Genomic DNA, 20,915 nt, shown 5'->3' on the forward strand with positions numbered 1-20,915 from the left:
ATTACCTCAGACCAGCAGGCAGTGGGAATACAGGTGGAGAGATGCACGGGAGGGTAGTCAACGCGAGTGGGCATGCAGAGGAGAAGCGTTAAAACTCCCAGAGAGTGAAGCTTTTCACAGCCTCTTGGCGAGAAAAGCATTATACCTCCTTCTCCAGAGAGCTCTAGAGAGACAGGTGATAGGATAACCTTTGTAAGAAGAGTACATGCAACTTCTGTCCTCTAGAAGCCCAACACGGGTTTCTGGAAACGCTGGCCCAAGTAGCAGAAAGAGGCCCTGTTCATCTGCATCCTCCAACTTCCTCTGCAAATCCAAACCTGTTCATCCTATCTCTAATTCCTATTGTTCCCTCTGATAAGCAGGGCCCCAGTGAACAATTAAAGCTTTCAATAAATAATCTCTAAGCACATTCATTTGATTGACTGTTATTTGATACAGCAGTTAGTTTCAATGGGGCAGTTAATATTGATCACATAAAGTACTCCAGACAAACATGAAACAGTTCCAGAACTCCATGGATTATTACCCTTTATCTGCCAGTCATCTGGGTTACTTGTAATGGTCACGGAATTTAAAATCAATAATAACAATTAGTGTTCTGTACACCAAAACGGATGAATCATGTGAAATGGGTTTTCATATAAAATCAAAGGTAAGGCAGCCTGCAACATGGAAAAAGGCTCTCTGAATTTCCAGCACACATTTGGCCAGGGACTTTCAGGCAAGTCTTCCAAACAGGCAGCGAGAGAGAAAGAAAAGTATTTAGGAGAAGATGTGGCCATAAAAACGCATGTGAAACCCCTGACAGTCTTAATCCAAAAAGATAAAGCATAAAAGACAAAAAGTGATCAAAACGAGCGCTAACAAACGTAGTAAAATTAATGGGACTGGCAATTTACTTCCTCTGAGATGCACTTCTAGCTACCTTTTTCAGCTTCTGATTCATAGGCATTAATTGTGATTTTTTTTTTTTGGTAATAAAATGGCAACAACGGTATTTTACCTCCATGGCACCACTACTGTAATGTCTGGATAATTAAAATGCAAAGCAACAGAGAAATGTTTCATCATTAAACTGTAACCAGCGCACTATGTGAAATCATCCATTCCAAAGACTTGTTTTTCATCAATTATTTGTTATTTATCTGATGTAAATATAAGAAGGGCTAATTAAAATGTATGCCTTTTTATACAGCTTCTTGTCATTAAAGCCAATGAAAGCATTCTGAGGACCATAATGAAATAATTATGTTTGCCTTTAAGAATTCTCCTCAATAACACATGGCACTACTGAGCTAAATTAAAACATCAGGAACTAAATTTCGCTTGCCTCCATTTCCATTTTAGTTAATTATACCCCCAAGCTTTCCAATAGACCAGACCCTAAAAAAAATCTTTTGAAGCTGAAACAGCTTTCAGATCATCAGCCTTTTTATAATTACGGACTTTGATAACAAGACATAGGTACCGTAGCCCCGAAAGCTTTAATATTTTTGAGAGGAGGCATTTAGTAGATGAGGTCTTCATTTGCTCTGGAAATTAGAGAAAAATTGAGATAAATGTGATCCAAATCTTCTTCTCCCAGTTAAACGGATGTGCTCATCTTATCCGGTCTTGTCTGCGTTACTGCTACCAGAGTATTTTGGAATCAGCTAGTTGGTTTTTCCTGACGTGGTAAAATGCAATCTGTGGCGAGCAGTAATTGATCAATAATAACAAAAACCAACATTTCACTCTGTTTGAGTCAAATTAGGAGAGTCACCCCTTATTCAGTACTTAAACTTGCAAACAACAACAACAACGACAGAGCAATCTTCAAGAAAAGAGTAGACTCGGGAACCTATGAACTGGAAAAAAATAACATAAGCTCTTTCATTCGAGTTTCTCCTCCAGACCTCAAATCGCAGAAACTTGCGAAGGCAAAAATAATCTGTGTTTAAGACAAAAAGGAAGACGGGAGAGGAAAGCTGGGCGCTGTCAGGGCTGGTGGCAAATGAAATGGTTTTAGCAGCCCTGTCATATGATGCGGATGGGGGTGGGAACTTGGTACTTAGAAAAGTAAATAGGAGTACCAGGGATTAACTCTGACAATGTGAATTCCCTCCCATTTTGTTATACGGAGAGCTGGTGGGGCTCATGGGTGATAGGATTTGGTGACTGCTGGATAGACCGGCTCAAGACACATCAGAGGAAAACTGTGGACAGCGGGGAAACAAATCGCTATTCCAGCACAACATAAAATTGCAATTATATTCTTGGAATCAGCGTTTAGGACAAGCACTCCCTTCCACCCAGGTGGCTCTTTGTTCTGTTTAGAGAAATCTTTTGGGAACGAGGGACACGGTCACCCACTATCACTCCTGTTGAAATTCACTTTCTTCGTGCCCCCCACCCCCAGCTGGCTCAGTTCATCAGCAGTGGGGGAGGCCTGGAGACTCCTGGAATCCACGGGGCCCTAACGAGAGGAAATGCTTGGCCAGGCTGGGTCGCCTGGCTGACATCAGTTCCTGTTATCCTCCCCTTATCATGCAGGGGACCAAGAGTCTTATCTTACTGAATGGCCCCCCTTCCAGCTCCCCACCCGGCAAGTCCCGAGAAAAAGCAAGTCAGCAGTTCCACTGCCTGTTTGAATTCTCATCTAAGAAGCTCTGAAAGCTCAAGATAAATAATATAATACCTGCAGACTCACCCTTACTACTTCCTAGGGGGAGAGAACTTTTGCAACTTTGTTTGTTATTCATGGAAAGGGGTTTAGGGGTGTGGGATGAGGCGGGAATCATACTTCTTAAAGATGAAGTAAAGAAGCCAGAAAGGAAAAGAGAAATCAGGGCAACATATTGACTGATGAGGTTGTGTTATTAGATCTTACAGATGGGGAAGGTTATCTCATCTCCTATTTAAGAGGTACTTAGGCCAAGCCACTTACAGACAGGATACTGATAAATCTGGAACCTGAGTTAACTCCGCTCTCCATTCTCCATCACCACCCATTTCAACTTTTTAAGATGAAGCTGGCCAAGAACGGATACAGATTTGTTCAGAGTGATTCAGTTTAATAAGTCCACCCCTCCCCCACTCCCAATACACACATGTGCTGGAATCAAAACCACAGTCATAATACTTAAATCCATTTTGCAAGGGATGCTTTCCATTTACAGATCTACAGTTTGCCACAAAAGGAATCCATGTTCAGAAGAATGACCCAGAAGCCCAAGGCGATCTTCAGACATAACGAAAAAATTAAGCTGCGAGCGCTCTAACTATATTGACCATAGAATCCAAACAAAGACTTTCTGTGCCACTCCTGGGTTCAAGGGGCAGCCTCAGAAATGTCGTAATATTGAAATATCTGGCATATTTCCATGATTTATGTGGGAATTGTGGCAGTATATCTGAAAGTGGGTTATTCTAGAAAATCAGAGATGTACGATTGCCCTAACTACCCAATAATTTGAAAGGCAAGATTCTACATTAATATCTTTTGAAAAGGTTTTTAGCCAAGATTTTTCTGATTAACCTTCATCAAAAGCTCCCATTTCTGAAAGAATGTATTTAATTGATAGTTAACTGAAGCTACAGTAGAACATTTAAAGTATAAAAATGTCATTTAAAGATAAATTTATTGGCACTTACATGTAACTCAAACTCTACAGAAGATTCTTTTTAAGATGTCCTAAAATGAATACAGCGTTTATTGTTTAATAAGTCCTGTGTGACTTGAAGAAACTTGTATATTTTGCATCTTGGTTTCACATCTCCATTTTCCTCCTAGGGAGTAACTTTCCCATTTAAAAATTCCTAGCCTTTTGTAAAAAGAAAAAGGAAAAGAAAAAAATCTGATTTTAAAGATTAGAAATTCCTTGACAGAATTTACAATCTCTATCATTTCTCATAGTTTATCGATGCTTGTAGAATGTACCAAGGGGAAAACGGTAAGATTTTCTTCCCTTTTCATTCATTTTCATTTCAAGATTTTCATTACATCTCAGGGGCTTAACATGTTGAAGGTAAATTACAAGCGTCTGATAGCCAGAAGAACTTTCTTTTACTTTTATGTTTTAAAGAAATGTTCATGACAATACTGACTGGTTATATATGGTCGGAGCCAGGCTTCCAAAAATGAGAAGAAAACTTCTGATTCAGGTCAGTTAACCTATCAGAAATGGCCATTCTGGTCATTTATCTAATAAGGTATAAATAAATAAATAAATAAAATTTTAAAAGGCCTATTTCAAAGTAAAGGCTTTGCATTTGGGCTGGCAAATCAACTTCTAACTGGAGCTTCCAGATAAATTCCATAGCCTAAGTTTAAGCGGACAAAGGTCTACTCCTGTTGTATTTTTTGGAATCTACACTGTATGGTGATAAAATTTAAACTCATGGTTTTTTTTTTTTCTTCTAGGTTGCACATCAACACTTCCCTACCCAAAGTACCATGTTATCAGCATACTGACAAAATTCTAGTATTTTTTTTTTTTTCCTGCGGAGAAGGAAAACTTTGTGAATCTTCCACTTGTTTTCAAAGGACCCTAACCTGCACTCGGGGGTGTAAGCAAAAGTCCCTTTTCTTTCTTCTTTCTGTTGGTATTAGTTACCATGGTCATGTGGCCGAGAAGCAGAAAATTATGTCCTACTTTAGAAAAACAATTGAGCCTTTTCATCGAAATATTTATTCAAAACCCCATTCAATTCATACGGTGGCTGTCAGTCTTTATTTAGTCTCTCTTTCAGAGAGTATCTTTGATTTTGCCACTTTGACCCCAATTTATATCTCACTAGGAGAGGATTTGGATACTGTGTAATACTTAAAATTCAGGTCCCAGGGCTTTGAGAAGGGGACTTTTCTTCCTTCCTTAATCACACATCACTGTTTGATTTTAAAACAGGTTATTTCTCCTCATTAATGGGCAAAATACTATTTCAAAAAGAAAATTTTTTTCCTTTTTTCTTTTGATGGGCTGAGCAACGAGATGACAGGGAAGTTGTCACACTCATGATTTCACCGAAAGTAACTATATTTAGACCACAAATATTAGGATTTATCCTATGCCCACTGAGCAATTAATGCTGAAAACATCTGGAGCGGCCCTAAAACCAAGATAATCCGGGAGGCATATGAATAGAAACTTTGTGACTATGATACCTTCCAGGGGCAGTCTTAAATCGTATTATTTATACCACATTCCCTTATAGCCGGCTAATCCTGACTTTGAATTTTTATAACAGGCAATTCACAGGCCCTACTCCAACCGTAGCTGGTTGGCATGTCATTTTTCTGTTGTTAAAATTAAAAAAAGAAAATAAAAAGAATATTCTAACACCTTTCAAAGATGGCTTCTGGTGTATTTTACATTCAAAAGAAAATAAAAATATTCTAACACCTTTCAAAGACGGCTTCTGGTGTAATTACTACACACACACACACATACACACACACACACCCCCCGTAAAAAATAGAATCTCAAAGCAGAAAACACTTTTGGTCGTAATTTAGGACTATTTTTTTTCCCCTTGCCCACTGTTTCCTCTGTGTTAAGAGCGCAAACAGATCTGCTTCTCGTCAAAACAGTCATTAAGTAAAATGGAAAAGGTTGTGGTTTTTATGTTCTTATTTATCCAAATGAAGTCCTAATGCTTTTATTTCAAAAGTCCTAACTACCCATGCCACCCTGAACCAAACGCCATGTGGCAGACATTTGTTAGAATTTTTATTTATGCTTAAAAACTTAATCTCTTGAACAACTAAACTGACCGTCATAAAGGGGTTTATGGAGGATAAAGCAACTCTGCAGGAGCATATGCAATTTTTACAATTTATTCATGTAGCCTATAGCTGGGGGTGTGGGATTTAGAACCCTTGTGAAATTGACCACAATAAGCACTAATTGCTCTGCTTACAAAAATAAGACACTGGAATTTCTGAAATCCCTTTGTCAAATGCCTTTATTTACTTTTTCTAATGCAAGTTTCTTTGATTAGCTGAACTTTGCTGTTATCAACACTTCTTGCTTATCGGCTGGCCCTAGGCGAATGACACATTCACCACTCGCTCTCCCTAGATAAGGCAAATCCCTTGTTTAACTTGTTCAAGAACAAACAAAGCTTTTCCCCCTACTCCTACAACTTAATAGGCATGTTTGGAGGGTTAATTACAAAAGGGAGAATGTCTACTTGTAAAGGCTCTATTAGGTCTAATAGCTTTCCGCCAAGGGTCCTGAACATTTTTTTTCCTTCGTTAAAAATATGTTTCACAGAACTTTCTCTTATGAGAAAAAGTTCTGCAGAGCCCCAGTTCCCTGACATTCCAAGTGAAATTGTTCACACTCTTTTAACTGCTACAGACCAGACAGGTCTAAAAGATCTGTTGGTGGGTTGTAAAATTATTTTGTAACACTCAGCTTCTTTGAATTCTCCAGAAAGAAAACAGGCATTAGGAAAGAAAAGGCATTTGGGGAGCAGCTGAAGATGAAGACGCCTTCTGAAAACTATATTCTTTTTGCCCTGGTTATGGCTCTACGAAATACTAAGTAAGACAGCCAGACTGCTGGCATCAAAGGGTTATTGATTTTTCAGCTACAAACCTGTTGATTTCCTGGACCAGGAAGCAAGTCTTCATTGCTAAGACAAAGTTCCAGAGAGAGCAGTTTAAATCTAGTCACTGTCCCTCTCTCTCCCTTTTCGTCTCCCTCTTTACATAAGCCACCATGTTATTAGGAAAACTCAATTTCTTCCAGTTAAACTTTGACCTCTTTGAAAACAAAGATTTAAAATGTCATTTTCAGGCTAATGCTCCAATGAATTGTCAAATAAAGTACTAAAAACATTTTGATAGATAGCTGAGCCATTTATCTAAATCACTGTCAGGGCGGCGATGCATCCTGCAGGCTCCCACCACAGCCACCCGAAGGTGGGATTTTCTGGGACTTCTGGTCATTTCTCAAGCCTGAACCACACTACTGTTGACCAGATGCGTGCCTCGGCATTGTGTCAGCATCAGATAACCAAATAGTCAATATTTTTTTAAAAAGCTGGGCTACTCCACTTATATTTCCTTTCCTTTAACTGATGTCCAGGTTCTGGGATGAATCGCAAGATATGGAAATAATGGATGGGCTCAGCCCAAGGGGTGTTCATTGCCAGTAGTTTTCTAGCAAAACAGCAACTTCTTAGAGCAACAAAGTGACTCGGAAAGGTGGCAGCAGGGTCAATGCTAAGAAATATTGCCTTTCCTTAGCAAGGAAAACATTGGGAGCAGCAGTTTGAACTGGTGGTTTATGAACTTCAGGAGAAATAGCCACCCTAATTAGGCTAAATTCCTTGCAAGGACGATGTCGTATTTTAATTACTTTGGACTGTGGAAACACACAAGGGGGGAATATATACAACTAGCAGCTAATCCAAAGAACAGCAAAGTTAAATTCCCCACTGCATACATCTTAGTAAAAACTGCACAATGTGTCAAACTGCCTTACTTGAAGAATGTTTCAAAGTCCTGTGGTCACACTCTACTTTTTTATTCCCCCCCTCCATGCATATTTTTAAAACTGTTTTCAAGAGACTGTAAGGTTGGTAAGGAGAGGAGTGGGGGGTCAGGAGGGGTTGTTTGGCAAGAAAACATCTAAGGAAATTTTCAGCAGAGGGAATCAATATGCACGCCAGCATATCACACCCTTTCAGCATTAAATCATTAAATCCTTTGTCTTGCTACCAGTGCAGTTTGTTTCCAATGTCTTTATTGCATGCAAGAGAGACAATTCATTTTTTTTTTCTTGGTAGAAGAAGGGAAAAAATAAACCTACATTGAGCAGTGTGCCGATGCTGCCATTCGGTTTGGGTCAATCCACTGAAGCATGCTTTGAGAGCTTTCTCCTGGAGCATGCAGGAAGACGGACTCGCAGTGTAGAAATCCAGGATTTGCCCAGGACTCACTGACAGAACATCCATACAGTCAAACATGATCTCCCCTGCACCGAATGTCTGCAAAAGTGCTTATCCGCTAGGTGTGGAGGCAAATGGCATAGAAAAGTCCACCCAACTCCATCAAACTCTGCCCCTTTTTTGGCACGTAGGCTGTTGGTCTTTTTCCCAGCCCCGAATCATGAATTATGACAGACAAGCCAGCTAAAAGCCTGTAATTGATCCAAATGATCATTTACCATTTTCCAGGCTTGCTCGGCCAATCCAGCCGGGGCGGGGGTTCCCAGAAAGATCCCAAGTTCTCCTTCCAAGCAAATGCCTGCAAAAAGCCTTCCGAATGCGGTCCGGATCCTACCCCGACGATGCCCAGACAAACCCTGCCCGGCTCGCTCGCGTCCTCGGCATCCCAGTCCTCAAACAGCTCGCATGGGGGAATTCTGGTCCCCCCTTTGGCAAAGAATAGACCCTCCTGCCTCTGAACAGCTCACTTCCTACTACTTCTGTCACACAGAATGAAAGATTGAATTGCCTAATATATGCGAGTGAACTTTCGGTGAACCCTTCCCGGGCTGCTAACCTTCAAATGACCCAACGAGTCTGACATCACCAACTCCCAGGATTCTCACAGAGCTTAAAAACTCCCAGCAGCCCTGCAAAAGCAGACAGCCAGAGAGGCAGCGGGCGAGCCCGCAAGCCGCCTCTTTCTTTCCCATTTCTCACCTGAAAAACAATGCAAGAAGTGCTTTTAAAACGGGCAGGGGAGGAGCCAGGACACTGCTCCCGGCTCGCGTTGAGCCGCCAACTTCGCTCCCTTTCCGCCTTTTTTTTATTCGCTGCGGCTTAGCTTGGAAGCGCGGGTCCCCCCGCCTCGCCGGCTCGCCTCCTGCCCACCCCCGCGCCCCCAGCCCACCCTGTAAATTCCTCTGTGCGCCCGCCTGTCTGTTAAATTCCTGTAACTTATGTATTTTTCCACTCCCGAAAAAGCACAGGCAAGCCCTGAACTGTAGAGCAGAGGAGAGCTACTCCTCGGGGAAGCCTTGGGTTGAGAAACTTTCCATTTGATAGCTCCTCACCCCACCCCCATCCCTCTTGCAAAGCCCTGGCCGAAGGGATTGCATTTGCTCTGGAGTAAAAAATCCAGCTTTCTGGATTCATTTACTTTTTAAACATTCTCTCAGGTCTGTATGCAACAGTCAAGAATTAGTGACTCCTGCCCTGAAGCACACACACACAATCACACGGATGTACAGGATTTGATTTCAGGTCCTGATGGTAGAAAACAGCGTGGTCAAGAGTCGATGTGGGGCTCAAGCTGAAATAGATTTCAATTCCAGTTCTACTTCTTACCAGCTGTGTGATCTGGGATGAGTATTTAACCTCTCTGAGCCTCAGCGTTCTCATCCGTAGAATGGGGATATATTACTACCCCCTTAAGTGGGTTGCTGTGAGCACCCCTCCCCCCCCAAGTGCTTATATGGCACTCAGTATGTATCCTGCAACAAGTACTAAGTCTCATTTCATCCTTTTATTTTTCACCGAGGGAAACAAGCCCTGGGAGGGGAGGCTGAGACCTGTCTGAGGCCCCAAAGCTCAGAACAATGACTAGCACCCAATTCCCTGGGATCCCAGTCCACTGAAAATTACTTTGCTGCTCCCACAGCCTTGTACCCCGAATAGCATGTCGGTGACCTTTGTCATCTCATGCACACACACACACCCCACTACCACCACATAATTAAACACATATTTTGGAAAAACTGGTTAAGTGTGAAGGTTTTATATTTCCAAGGGCCTGTTTATACCAATATTAGCCCCTGCCCAATCTCGGTTATTTATTAGAATAATTTTAAGAGAAAGAGACTCTTTTTTATACTTCCCATATTGACCCAACCTAGAGGAAGGAGAAACCTTTTAGCCTGTCTTAAAACACAGAGCAGGACAGATGCAAAATTTACAAATAAACTCAGGCAGAGAGCTTTCAAAGGGAGAGCCAATCCACGTTGCAGCCACTTTGCACAACTTGCTTCAACAAAGCACATCGAAGAAAGGAAACTGCAGGAATGAAAACACCCAACCTCCTCTAATACCTCTCCAGTCTTTACTTGTAATTCTCCCACGAAACAGGGCAGGCAAGCGGGTGGGCATGAGGGACAGTTTCCTTGCCCCTTGCGGGGAAGAGCGCTGCCCCAGTCTCCTTTCTGTGGATAGTGCTGGAATGTTCATTGGCATCCAGGCCTTTTGGAAGCCTGTCAGGGGGCACCCCGCCCCATGCTGAACGGCTGCTCTGTCTCCAGGAGTTGCTAAGTGGCACTCATGGTGTAACATGAAAAGTATGCATCATACACACTTACCAAGTCAAAGATCCTTTTATGAAGGTACATTAAAACAATTTTCAGCCCAGCAAGCTCAGTTCTTGCTATTGAAAAGTCCAGGGCGATGGAGGGGTGAGATTTTGCTGAAACTATGTTTGTTATTCTCTTTCTCTCTCTTTTTCAAGTGGCCATCATTTCATAGCAGAGGTTTATAAAGAAACCCTTTAACTACAAAGACAACACACGTCTTCAGCAAGGAGCGCAGAGGAATTTACAAAACATTTAACACACTGTCATTAAGATAGTTGTAAAGATACACAAAGCACCACATTATGTACCAACCCCTGCGTGTGTACACTTACAGTTCCAAATGCTTGCTTAAGAGTCCCTTGGAAACTGGACTCATCCTGTATGTGATAATGGAGGTGACTGAAAAGGTGTCTGAGAAAACCGGAGGAAGCAGCTACGTTTTGAAGCACAGCAGGAAGCATTAAGAGAGGAGAAACATGGCTCCCGGGCCAGGTGTGCGTATTCAGGTATCTGCTCCCCAGGGGAGGGCATGACGCTGCCTGCCCCAGCATCTTTCCAAAGGGTAGGGTGCACCAGTCACAAGGAGATGAAGATGGGGACGGTGTCTCCCAAATTCTGTTTACTCTCATTTCTTTTTCTTTTTTTAAAGATTTTCTTTATTTATTTGACAGAGAGAGACACAGCGAGAGAGGGAACACGAGCAGAGGGAGTGGGAGAGGAGAAGCAGGCTTCCCGAGGAGCAGGGAGCCCGATGCGGGGCTCGATCCCAGGACTCTGGGATCATGACCTGAGCTGAAGGCAGATGCTTAACGACTGAGCCACCCAGGGACCCCTACTCTCATTTCTAAAGCTAGAGGATCAGCCTCATCTAGGAAGGGAAAAGACTGCTCCCTAATTTCTACCCTCAATATTATGTCATGGCACAAAAAGAATCATGAAGTGTGCGGGGTGGCGGGGGGCCGGGGGGAGGTAGGGTTAAGAGACTGGGTGTTTTCCTTCTTTGCACGAGCAAGAAAATTTTAAATTTATAATCACCTTGGGGTTCTCTTACCTGTAGAGGAATAAACTTGGGCTTTTGAATGCCCATCTTTTATTTCAATCCGTGTGAACAGAATATTATGGGTTTCTTATAGTGCAACAATACTCACTAGTCTATTCATCATTTCTCATCATGAGTTAATTATGCTCATGGCAACTACTAGAGCTATTATTTCATCCAAATATTAATTTATAAAGCAGCCCCCAAATTTAGCCACATGTTTCTTATCATTTCTTCATCAGGAAATCTAATTCTTATACTTCTGGAAAACCGGTCTTCCTGCAAATTCTTCATCTTAAGTAAAATTTAGGAAGGATATACAAATAAGCCACACTTCTTTAAATAACACATCCATGTACCATAAAGATTAATGAGTAGGTAGAAGGTAAAAAATGGCCTAGTTAATTTGGGGATAAATGAAGTTTAAATTATTGACGCCTCTTTTAAACATTAATCCAACAGTTGGAAGAAACCTTTCCCAAATATTCTCTTGGTACGGCATAAAACAACATTCTGATATGTGTCCTCTCTTCTGTTTTGTGTTTGATCAATGATAAAAGAAACTCTACTAAAAGTATTTCCAACCACAAACAAAAAAAGCAAAAGTTTGAGACCAAAATCCATTTTGTTTCAGAGTAACCGTATATTTGTCAGTGTGACACAGCACATTTGAAACCCATAATCATAAAACAAAAATTTATAGCCAAGGTTCAGGGTCTACATCTGTTTCTCTGGTTTTCGTATAGCAATTACCCACTGGACAATCCAGAAAGAAACACCATGAATCATGCTCTGCAAACATGTTTGAACTGGAGAGTTTTATGAAGAGCAGGCGTCTCTGTGTACCAGTACTGAAGCCGGCCGTGTTCAAAATTGGTCAAATGCCCTGTGATGTCTAAATAAAAAGATTCTCACAGGCGCAGACACATCCACCCAAGTGCAGGCAGACATGGGGGTGCGGTAGAGGGAGGTAGACACGGATCATTTGAGAAGACACACCTGCCTCTTCCGTGTTTTTTCAGTTTGCTTTGTTTTTATTTATTTGTTTGTTTTGTAACCGTTAATCTCATATAAACTCCTCTTGTCACAGTTTTGCCAGAAAAATAGATGGCTAGCCCTGAGTCATGTGTGTGTTCCAGCCAGGAAGCCAAAGCAGGGATGGGCTGCCAGCATAAGGTGAGTGTTGAGGCTGTTCCTGGGGCTTCCATGCCACCAGGCAGAGCAGCTTGTGCTGCTGGTTGGAAGAAGTTCTAACACTCATCAACACATGGAAACTGCTTCTGGCCCTTCCATCTGAACACCTCCTAATGTACCAGGACTGTTGATGGCCATGAATCTTATACCAGAAGACACCGAAGCACTCTGCAAACAGGAATTCGCAGAGTGTATCTAAGCATCCGTGTAGAGACTGGGTCTTCTCAGAATCCCAAGGAACATCTGTTCTTCCTCAAAACTGTTTCTCCATCTTGAGCGTTGGCCACTGTGTCCTTCTTTCATTTGGTTTCTTTCTCCTCCAGCTTCCTGTTTTTTTCCAGTTTCCTCGATGAAGTCTTCCCACCTGGGTACTTACAAACACCATTCCCCAAGACAAGGGGCACACTTCTCCCTTTCTACCCTTGATTTGTTTTCTCTAGCACTTCTCTGTTTTTGCTGTGCATGACTCATGACTTATAAAGACATCTCTTCAAGTCCAACAGTTACTGTTGGTCCCAACTTGAAGCTTAAAGACTTGCCCTGCTGAATGCCTCAGTATGGAATCCCTCAGTTTGGGAGAAACCTATCTTTGTTTTTTTTTTCCCTCTCATTTTTAAGTTTAGATTTTTTTTTAAGTAATATACACTCTGCAACAACATGGGTGGATCTTGAGAGTATAATGCTAAGTGAAATAAGACAGTCAGAGAAAGACAAATACCATATGATTTCACTCATACATGGAATCTAAGAAACAAAACAAATGAACAAAGGGAAAGGAAAAAAAAGAGACAAACCAAAAAAAAAAAAAATAGACTCTTAGAGATAGAGAACAAACAGATGGTTACCAGAGGGGGAGGGGGATGGGGGATGGGGGAAATAGGTGACCGGGATTAAGAGTACACATATCTTGATGAGCACTGAGTAATATATGGAATTGCTGAATCACTATATTGTACACCTGAAACTAATATAACACTGTGTGTTAGCTACACTGGAAATAAAAAACAAAAACAAAAAAAGTAATACACCTTCATAAAAACTCATAGTCTGACCTAGAAGATATAAAGTAAAAAGTTGCTGGCCATATATTTGTATGTCTTTTCAGGGGGTTGCTTTTGCACAAATATGATAAAAATACATACTGTTCTGTAACATTTTTCTATTTAGCAATACTTCTTGAAATCCCTTCATAATAAACAGTGCATGTAGAACTCTCACTAAAAAAAAACAAAACAAGAGACATCTGGGTGCATCAAAAACTAATGATGTAATGTATGGTGATTAACATAACAATAGAAAAATTTTAAAAAAAGAGACATCTGGGTGGCTCTGTGGGCTGAGCATCGGACTCTTGATTTCGGCTCAGGTCAGGATCTCAGGGTCCTGGGATTGAGCCCCGAGTTGTGCTCCACTCTCAGTGGGGAGTCTGCTTGAGGATTCTCTCCCTTTCCCTCCCCCTACATTTGCATGCACATGCGCACTCGCTCTCTCAAATAAATAAATCTTAAAAAACCAAAAAATAAATAAAAATAAAAAAACAACAAAAAAAGAAGCTGAACAGTATCTCTTTATATTAATGCACTGTAATTCATTTGGCCAATGCTCATATTGAACAACTAGCTTGTTTCCAGGTTTTCAGTGTTTAAGAAGCCCTGTGGGTATGTGTACCAAAATATCTGCTGGATAAAATTCTAGTAGCAGTATTGCCCTATCAAAGACGATGGGCATGATCACACAAATTTGTACTCCAAAATGGTTGTGTTAATAAATACTCCCCTTTTAGGGGTGCCTGAGTGGCTCAGTCGTTAAGTGTCTGCCTTCGGCTCAGGTCATGATCCCAGGGTCCTGGGATCAAGCCCCGCACCGGGCTCCCTGCTCAGTGGGGAGCCTGCTTCTCCCTCTCCCACTCCCCCTGCTTGTGTTCCCTCTCTTGCTGTGTGTGTCCCTCTCTGTCAAATAAATAAAATCTTTAAAAAAAAAAAGTAAAAAAATAAAAATAAATAAATACTCCCCTTTTGTTCTAAAATAGGGGAGTAAAAAAGTAAACTTTTTTTCTGTTTAGGATCAGAGGAAATATTTTAGGTTTTGTAGGGTATACAGTTTCTGTTGCAACAGCTCAGTTCTGCCGTCATAGTATAAAGGAGCCATATATGTATATGGGTGTGTTCAATAAAACTTTATTTACAAAAACCAGCAGTGGACTGGCGTGGACCCATGGGCTGTAGTTTGTCCACTTCTGTTCAAAACCATTTCTTAACAATTTCACTGAATTTTATATTGCTTTGTTTCTTTCTCTTTAAAACCCCGCTCTATTCATTTGGATTCTGTTAACATTTTAATCTTCCCTCTCCTTTAAAAGTTTTACCCAGTTCCAACTTGTATACCACGTGAAGAATGATATGGCTCTTTTATTATATTACTTCATCCAGAATCCTCTCTTCTTCTCTCTTGGCTCATTATTTCCCACTTTCCTACTCCACTCTCTTCATGTCCTTAAGAAGGGGTGCAGGATTGCAAATCTCCTTCAAATGAGCCCAGATGCCTCTGTACTTTCTTCCACCACCAAACCCTGCTTTAAAGTCCATTATTTCCACCAACCCCTTCTCCCCCCTAATATATGATGGCAGTATTGAGGAGATGGAAAATATAACAATGACTCCTGAGAGTAAATGCCAATGGCACCACCACGCTACAGCTTGCCCATGACGTCCCTGTATTATTCTGCCTGAATTTCTTTTTCTCTCTCATCTCAATACATCTTCCAATAAGCTAAGAGTAGATGTGCCACCTCGTTGGCAGAGGGCTTAAAAGAACAGTGAGACTCTTTTCCATGATGGAAAGAAGCACAAAGGATTCTGAGAGTGCTTTGTAATTATTTCACGTTAATATTATTAATAAAGGAGAATGTCTATAACTGGATGCCTAGCTTAATACCTAATTCAGCACTTCATTTTTTTGAGATCATATGTATGAAGAGAGGCTATTAGTTGGCTCTCAAACTGTACTGTTTAAATTAATTAAAATTCAGTACAACTAAAAACTTTGTTCCTCAGTCACACTAGCCACATTTCAAGGGCTCAAAAGCTTCATGTGGCTAGTGGCTACCATGTTCATGGGACAGCACAGATATAGAGCATTTTCACCATCACAGAAAGTTCTATTGGACCACAGTGCTCTGAAAGCTCAGCTTAGTGATCAGAGAGATGCATGGTGGGTGGCACCATAGAATCTGGACATCTCCTGACTGCATTAGAACCCACCATTTTCCTCTTACAAGCTGTGTGACCCTGGGCAAATTACCTAACCTCTCCATGCCTTAATTTCCCTCACCTGTAACTGTGATATTAATGATAAATACATTAAAAGGTTGTGGTAAAGATTAAATGAGGTAATACAAGTAAGAAGCATGGACAACATTGCCTGAGATATAATAAATACTTAGAAAGTGTTAGTGGAATGTCTGTAAGACGAAAATGAAGTAGGGGACACGTAGCGCCAATACTATTGCTACCAGGCACAGAGACTATTCTGTCAGGGAAGTCAATTTTCAATCAGGATGCACATTTCAGCGTCTGGGGCCCAGGAAGATGCAATTAGGACAAGTTTCCCAAGAGATTTTGCTGTATAGGTCTGGTTAAGTAGCACTACACTGAAGCATTTTTATATATTTGTATAAAAGAGAATGGTTTCTTTTATTTTACAAATCAAACACTGAGTCAGAATGGCAACAAATTCTTTTGCAAGCCCCACCCTGTTCTCTCCTGTGGGGGGCAGGACGTATATCACATGACTTGCTGTTTTCTGCAGAAATGGTGTTCAGCCTCAGGAGCACCAAGGCCAATTATGGTCAGTTAAGTGACAAGGACTGTATAAGACAGAAGACTTGCATTATTTATCTATCTTACCTTTCCAACCATCCATCCATCCATCCATCCCATCCTCCTACTCATTCATCTACTTCACCTATCTGCCCACCCAGCCATTTACCCATCTAACAATCCATCTGCCTTCCTAGTTATCTACCCAACTACTTGTCCATCAGTCCATCTACTCATCCATTTACCCAGCTACCCATTCTCTGACCCATCATCTACCCATGATCTACCGATCAAAAGTGATGAAGAAAGTATGGCTTTTCAAACAGGCAACATATAGAGTAGAAAAAGGGACAAAAGTAAAGCTTCTCAGATTATGTATATGTATTTCTCTAGACTTCTTGAAAAGGATTTCCTGATGAGATGTACTGGCAGAAATAAGGTCAAAGGCACAGGCCTTAGTTAATCAAGTTTGATAAATCAGGTTGTGGCTGGGGAGCCCCTCAGATCTAACACACAGCTCTCTAAGAGCATTTTAGGATTTGAAATGCTAATGAAGCTGAGTTCTATTAGCAACACAAAAGTTTTTGACTCTGAGGGAAAGCTAAAGGCTCAAAAGGAATTTCCACTGGATTCTACAGGGAAAGGGAATGTAAAAAGTAGCAAATACATCAGAGAGGCCATTGGAGAGGGACTGGAGTTTAAATTCATCCTGGAGTCTGACAGAGAAAAAGGCAAATAAAAAAGCCCAATGTGATTTAATGGAAATTGAGGGTAACATAAAGTCAAGTAGAAATCTCTGTGAAATTTCTGTTGGGGAAACAAGGATATGTATATGTGTACCTTACACACACACACACACACACACACACACACACACACACACAGTATGAATACATTATAAATATTTTTGATGAAAAAATAATTTTCTCTCTCCTCCTTTCAAACTGCAGAGTATAAAGCCACCTTCTGAACATCTACCTCAACCAAGGGCTTTGAAGACTTGTGTTTGAGAGGGTACCACGGTGTCTTCCCAAATTAACTTTTGACATTTTGTCATTGTTTTCTTTTTTGTTTTGAGTTAGAGATGCTTCAAAAGAGATTAGCAAAGATTTTTCAGAAGCAATACTTCTAAAATGTAAGGTAACGCGTATAAGCAGGGGAGGGCAAGCAAAGGAAAAAATAGAAATATGAAATATCTCCTCTCTCTGTTCCAGGAAATGCAATGATAAAAGGCAAGATCACTGCAGTGATTCCCAAAGCACTGCAATTCTAGGGCTTCATACCTAGGGCTACCTAATGAAAATTTCTCAAGGTCTGGTAAAGTAATCGGCATTTTGATCAAGGTCCTTAGGTAGTTAACCTGCACACTAAAGTGTCAGACTTTTGCTATGATAGGACATTCCATTTGGTGAATGCCAACAAACAGGAAACCCTGCAGAGGATTAGGTGTTAAGAAAGACTGCAAGGACTCGAAATGGGCAGAGCTCTGACTTTGGGTAATCTCATCATCTTTCTGAGCCATACTTAGTCGACTTTCTCCTATATGAAGATAATGTCTACTTCCAATGATAATGTCTAGTTTAAAGGAAGCTAAGGTTGAAGAATGAAGTGAAATAATGTATGAGGAAAATTCTAAATGTCTAAAGTATTATGGAACATTAGGCATTACTATTCACACATTAGGTGAGAATGGACAAAAAAACATTTTCCACTCTTCGATAAACTCTGTGGAAAACTGCTAACTCCAGCCTCCCATCTAATTCGTAACCCCCTTTAAAAATCCACAGATTCTTAGCTGAGCACATGCCTACATACAGAGAGGCCACATTGCCCAGCATCCTTTCCAGCTAGTGTGGCTCTCACGTGACCATGTTCTCGTCAACAAGATGTGATCAGAAGTGCTGGGCGCTAGTTCCGCGTCACTTCTTTAAAAAGTAACTTCCTACCGCCCACTTGCTATGTCCCCCCTTCTGTGCCAACTGGAAAGCCATGAGACCCTGTGTAGACCATACAGATGAAGACAGCAGTGCAGGGGAAGGCAAAGCCATAAGATGCAAGAAACTGGAGACCCTGACCGCCCATTGCCGCCCTACCCACAGGGATTACTTGTCTCTAGACAGTTACACGAGAGAAAAAATAAACTTCTATCATATTTATGCTGTCATAGTTTTGGGCATCTTTTAAAATCAAGTTTAGTCTATATCCTAATTAATCAAATCTTGTTTGATGTGTTTAAAATTGAAAATAGCAGAAAGGATCACCTTGGTATTCCCTTCTGCAATTAACTGCCCAGCCCCTTCGAGATGTGCCTTGTGTTAAAGACCTGCTTTTCTTCCCTAGTTGGGCCAGGCTCCTCTCTCTTCTCCCACTGTGAGGACTGGTCAGTGGCACGGGAACGCGGCGGATTTCCACTACCCTCTGTGCTCCAGATCCAGAGACAAATGGCTGAGTTTTTCATTTGCATTTCTGTGGCACAGACAGAAGGTGAGAAAGCTCCTCAGAAGCTCTCATTTCTAACTCTGGACATTACCAGCAGCTTCCCAGGAAATCCTGCCTTTCGGGCTCGGCTGGTTCTAGCCACCTGGGCTGTGCTTGGACAGGGAGGTAACCCTCAGAACTCTAAGATGGTCCTGTATGTAGAGTAATCTGTGGCAAACCCGAAGGAGTAAGGGCAGGCTAGTATTAACAAAACTGAGCCTGGAGATCTAACCTTCCACTAACAGCTTGTGAGAACTTGTCCGGTCTAATCAGTAACGTGAGGAGGTTGCTGTAACTCCCAGTGGCAAGTACATGGCTCAGGGGCTCCCTACAAGCTTGGGACAGACTTGCTAGGTGTGTTCCTCAGAAAGATCCCAGCAAGGGGGCTCAACGCCACACCAGCTCAGAGGTTGGCAGCCTCCAAGGGCCCAGTCTAGCCTACCTCCTGTCGTAGAATAAAAGGTTGATTGGAGAACAGCACACTCACATGTATTTGTTTGCGTACTGTCTAGGCTGCGTTTGCAAAACAACAGAGTCGAGTGAGACAGTATGTCCCACAAAGCTGAAAATATTTGTTATGATCTGGACCTTTGCAGAAAAAATTGGGTGAGTGCGGCTCCAGGCATTCACTACCAATCTAGTTGAAGTGGGCTTTGAAGATGAAATCTACTGACAATCTTTGAACTGGATAGTATTGAGGGTTTCCTCACTGTTTAAGATTCTTAATTTAAATACCTAAGAACCAGGCGCCTGGGTGGCTCAGTTGGTTAAGCGTCTGCCTTTGGCTCAGGTCATAATCTCAGGGTTCCGGGATCAAGACCCCGTTGGGCTTCCCGCTCAGTGGGGAGCCTGCTTCTCTCTCTCTCCCTCTGCTGCTCCCCCTGCTGTGCTCTCACTCTCTTTGCTGTTCTCAGTCAAATAAATAAATAAAATCTTTTTAAAAAAATTAAAAAAATAAAACATGCCAAATACACCCCTTTAGTGTCTTTGAGTTTATCTTTGCTCTGCCTGGAATATCTCGTTTAGATATAAACATGACTTATTCCATCCCTTTCTTTTGGTCTTTCTGAATATGTTGACTTAATTGAGACACCAATGATCCTAAAAACAAGGCCCCTCGGTCGTGCCAATGACTTTCTGTCCCTTGATCTTCTATTTTAAAATGTATAGCCTGGCAAACACTTATTCTTTATTGTATATCTCCCAAAATGGAAAGTAATCTCCTTGAGGGCAGCTACTCTATGGATTCACTGCAATGACCCTAACTAATAATAAGAACATTACACGACACATAGTAATCCTTCAACAAATGTTTGTCAGTGAATAAACGAGTGAATTTGTTCATTCACAAGTAGCCCTTCTTGGCAGACACTGCTTAGTAGAACCACGTAAAACTTGGTAAAAATTTAAAATTGGCACCAACTATGATCTATGGTTTCAAAGCAATTAGAATGGTCCTGCTATAAGCAAAACAAAATTAGGACTAATTATTAAATGGTATCATTTAAAAACTGAAATCTATGGCATAAGCCTTGTGCTTTTAACTCACTGATAAAGAAGTTCAACCCATATATACAGACCAGAAGTCTTTTCAAAAAATAGAGCAAGCACACTTAGATATCCATTGTAAAAAAACCCAACAAACAAAACAATATGATTTGATCCATATCTGACCCTATACACAAAAATTAACTCAACATGGATCATGGGCCTAAATGTAAAACATGGAGGTATATATAAACTTTTGGAAGGAAAAAAAAACGGGAGAAAGTCTTGTGACCTTGGGTTGGGCTCATGTTTCTTAGAAATGACACCAAACTATGACATAATAAATAAAGTTAATAATGTGGATCTTATCACAATTAAAAACTTCTATTTTTTGAGGGGTGCCTGGCTGGCTCAGTTGGTAGAACATGTGACTCTAGACCCTGGGGTCATGTTTTCAAGCCCCATGTTGGGCATGGAGCTTACTTAAAAAAAGACAAAACAAAACACTTCTATTTATGGAAAGATTCTGCTAAAAGAATAAGATGAATCAAAAACTAGGAGGAAACTATGCAAAACATATATGAGATAATGAAGTTCTATACAGAATAAAGAAACTTAAATTCAAAAATCCCCACAAAG

General features: G+C 41.1%; 1 protein-coding gene across 5 annotated transcripts in view; it reads right to left on the minus strand.

The window, feature by feature from the left end:
- RARB (retinoic acid receptor beta) overlaps window positions 1-20,915 on the minus strand; it is a 505,987-nt gene that overhangs the window by 157,582 nt on the left and 327,490 nt on the right. Inside the window, exons 1-2 of one of the 5 annotated variants that reach the window (XM_027587269.2) lie at window positions 8,157-8,406; window positions 7,800-7,928 (exon numbers count right to left, since the gene is read on the minus strand). The exons of 1 other annotated variant lie outside the window; for it this stretch is intronic. In XM_027587269.2, coding sequence (XP_027443070.1) covers window positions 7,800-7,878 — 79 coding nt within the window. In that variant the 5' untranslated portion in view covers window positions 7,879-7,928; window positions 8,157-8,406. Of the gene's footprint in view, window positions 1-3,633; window positions 3,804-7,799; window positions 8,484-20,915 lie in introns of those variants that run through there. 3 more of the 5 variants (XM_027587270.2, XM_027587268.2, XM_027587272.2) reach the window with 3 other exon arrangements.

This window comes from Zalophus californianus, chromosome 1, assembly GCF_009762305.2.
Source record: "Zalophus californianus isolate mZalCal1 chromosome 1, mZalCal1.pri.v2, whole genome shotgun sequence".
Taxonomy (NCBI): Eukaryota; Metazoa; Chordata; class Mammalia; order Carnivora; family Otariidae; genus Zalophus; species Zalophus californianus.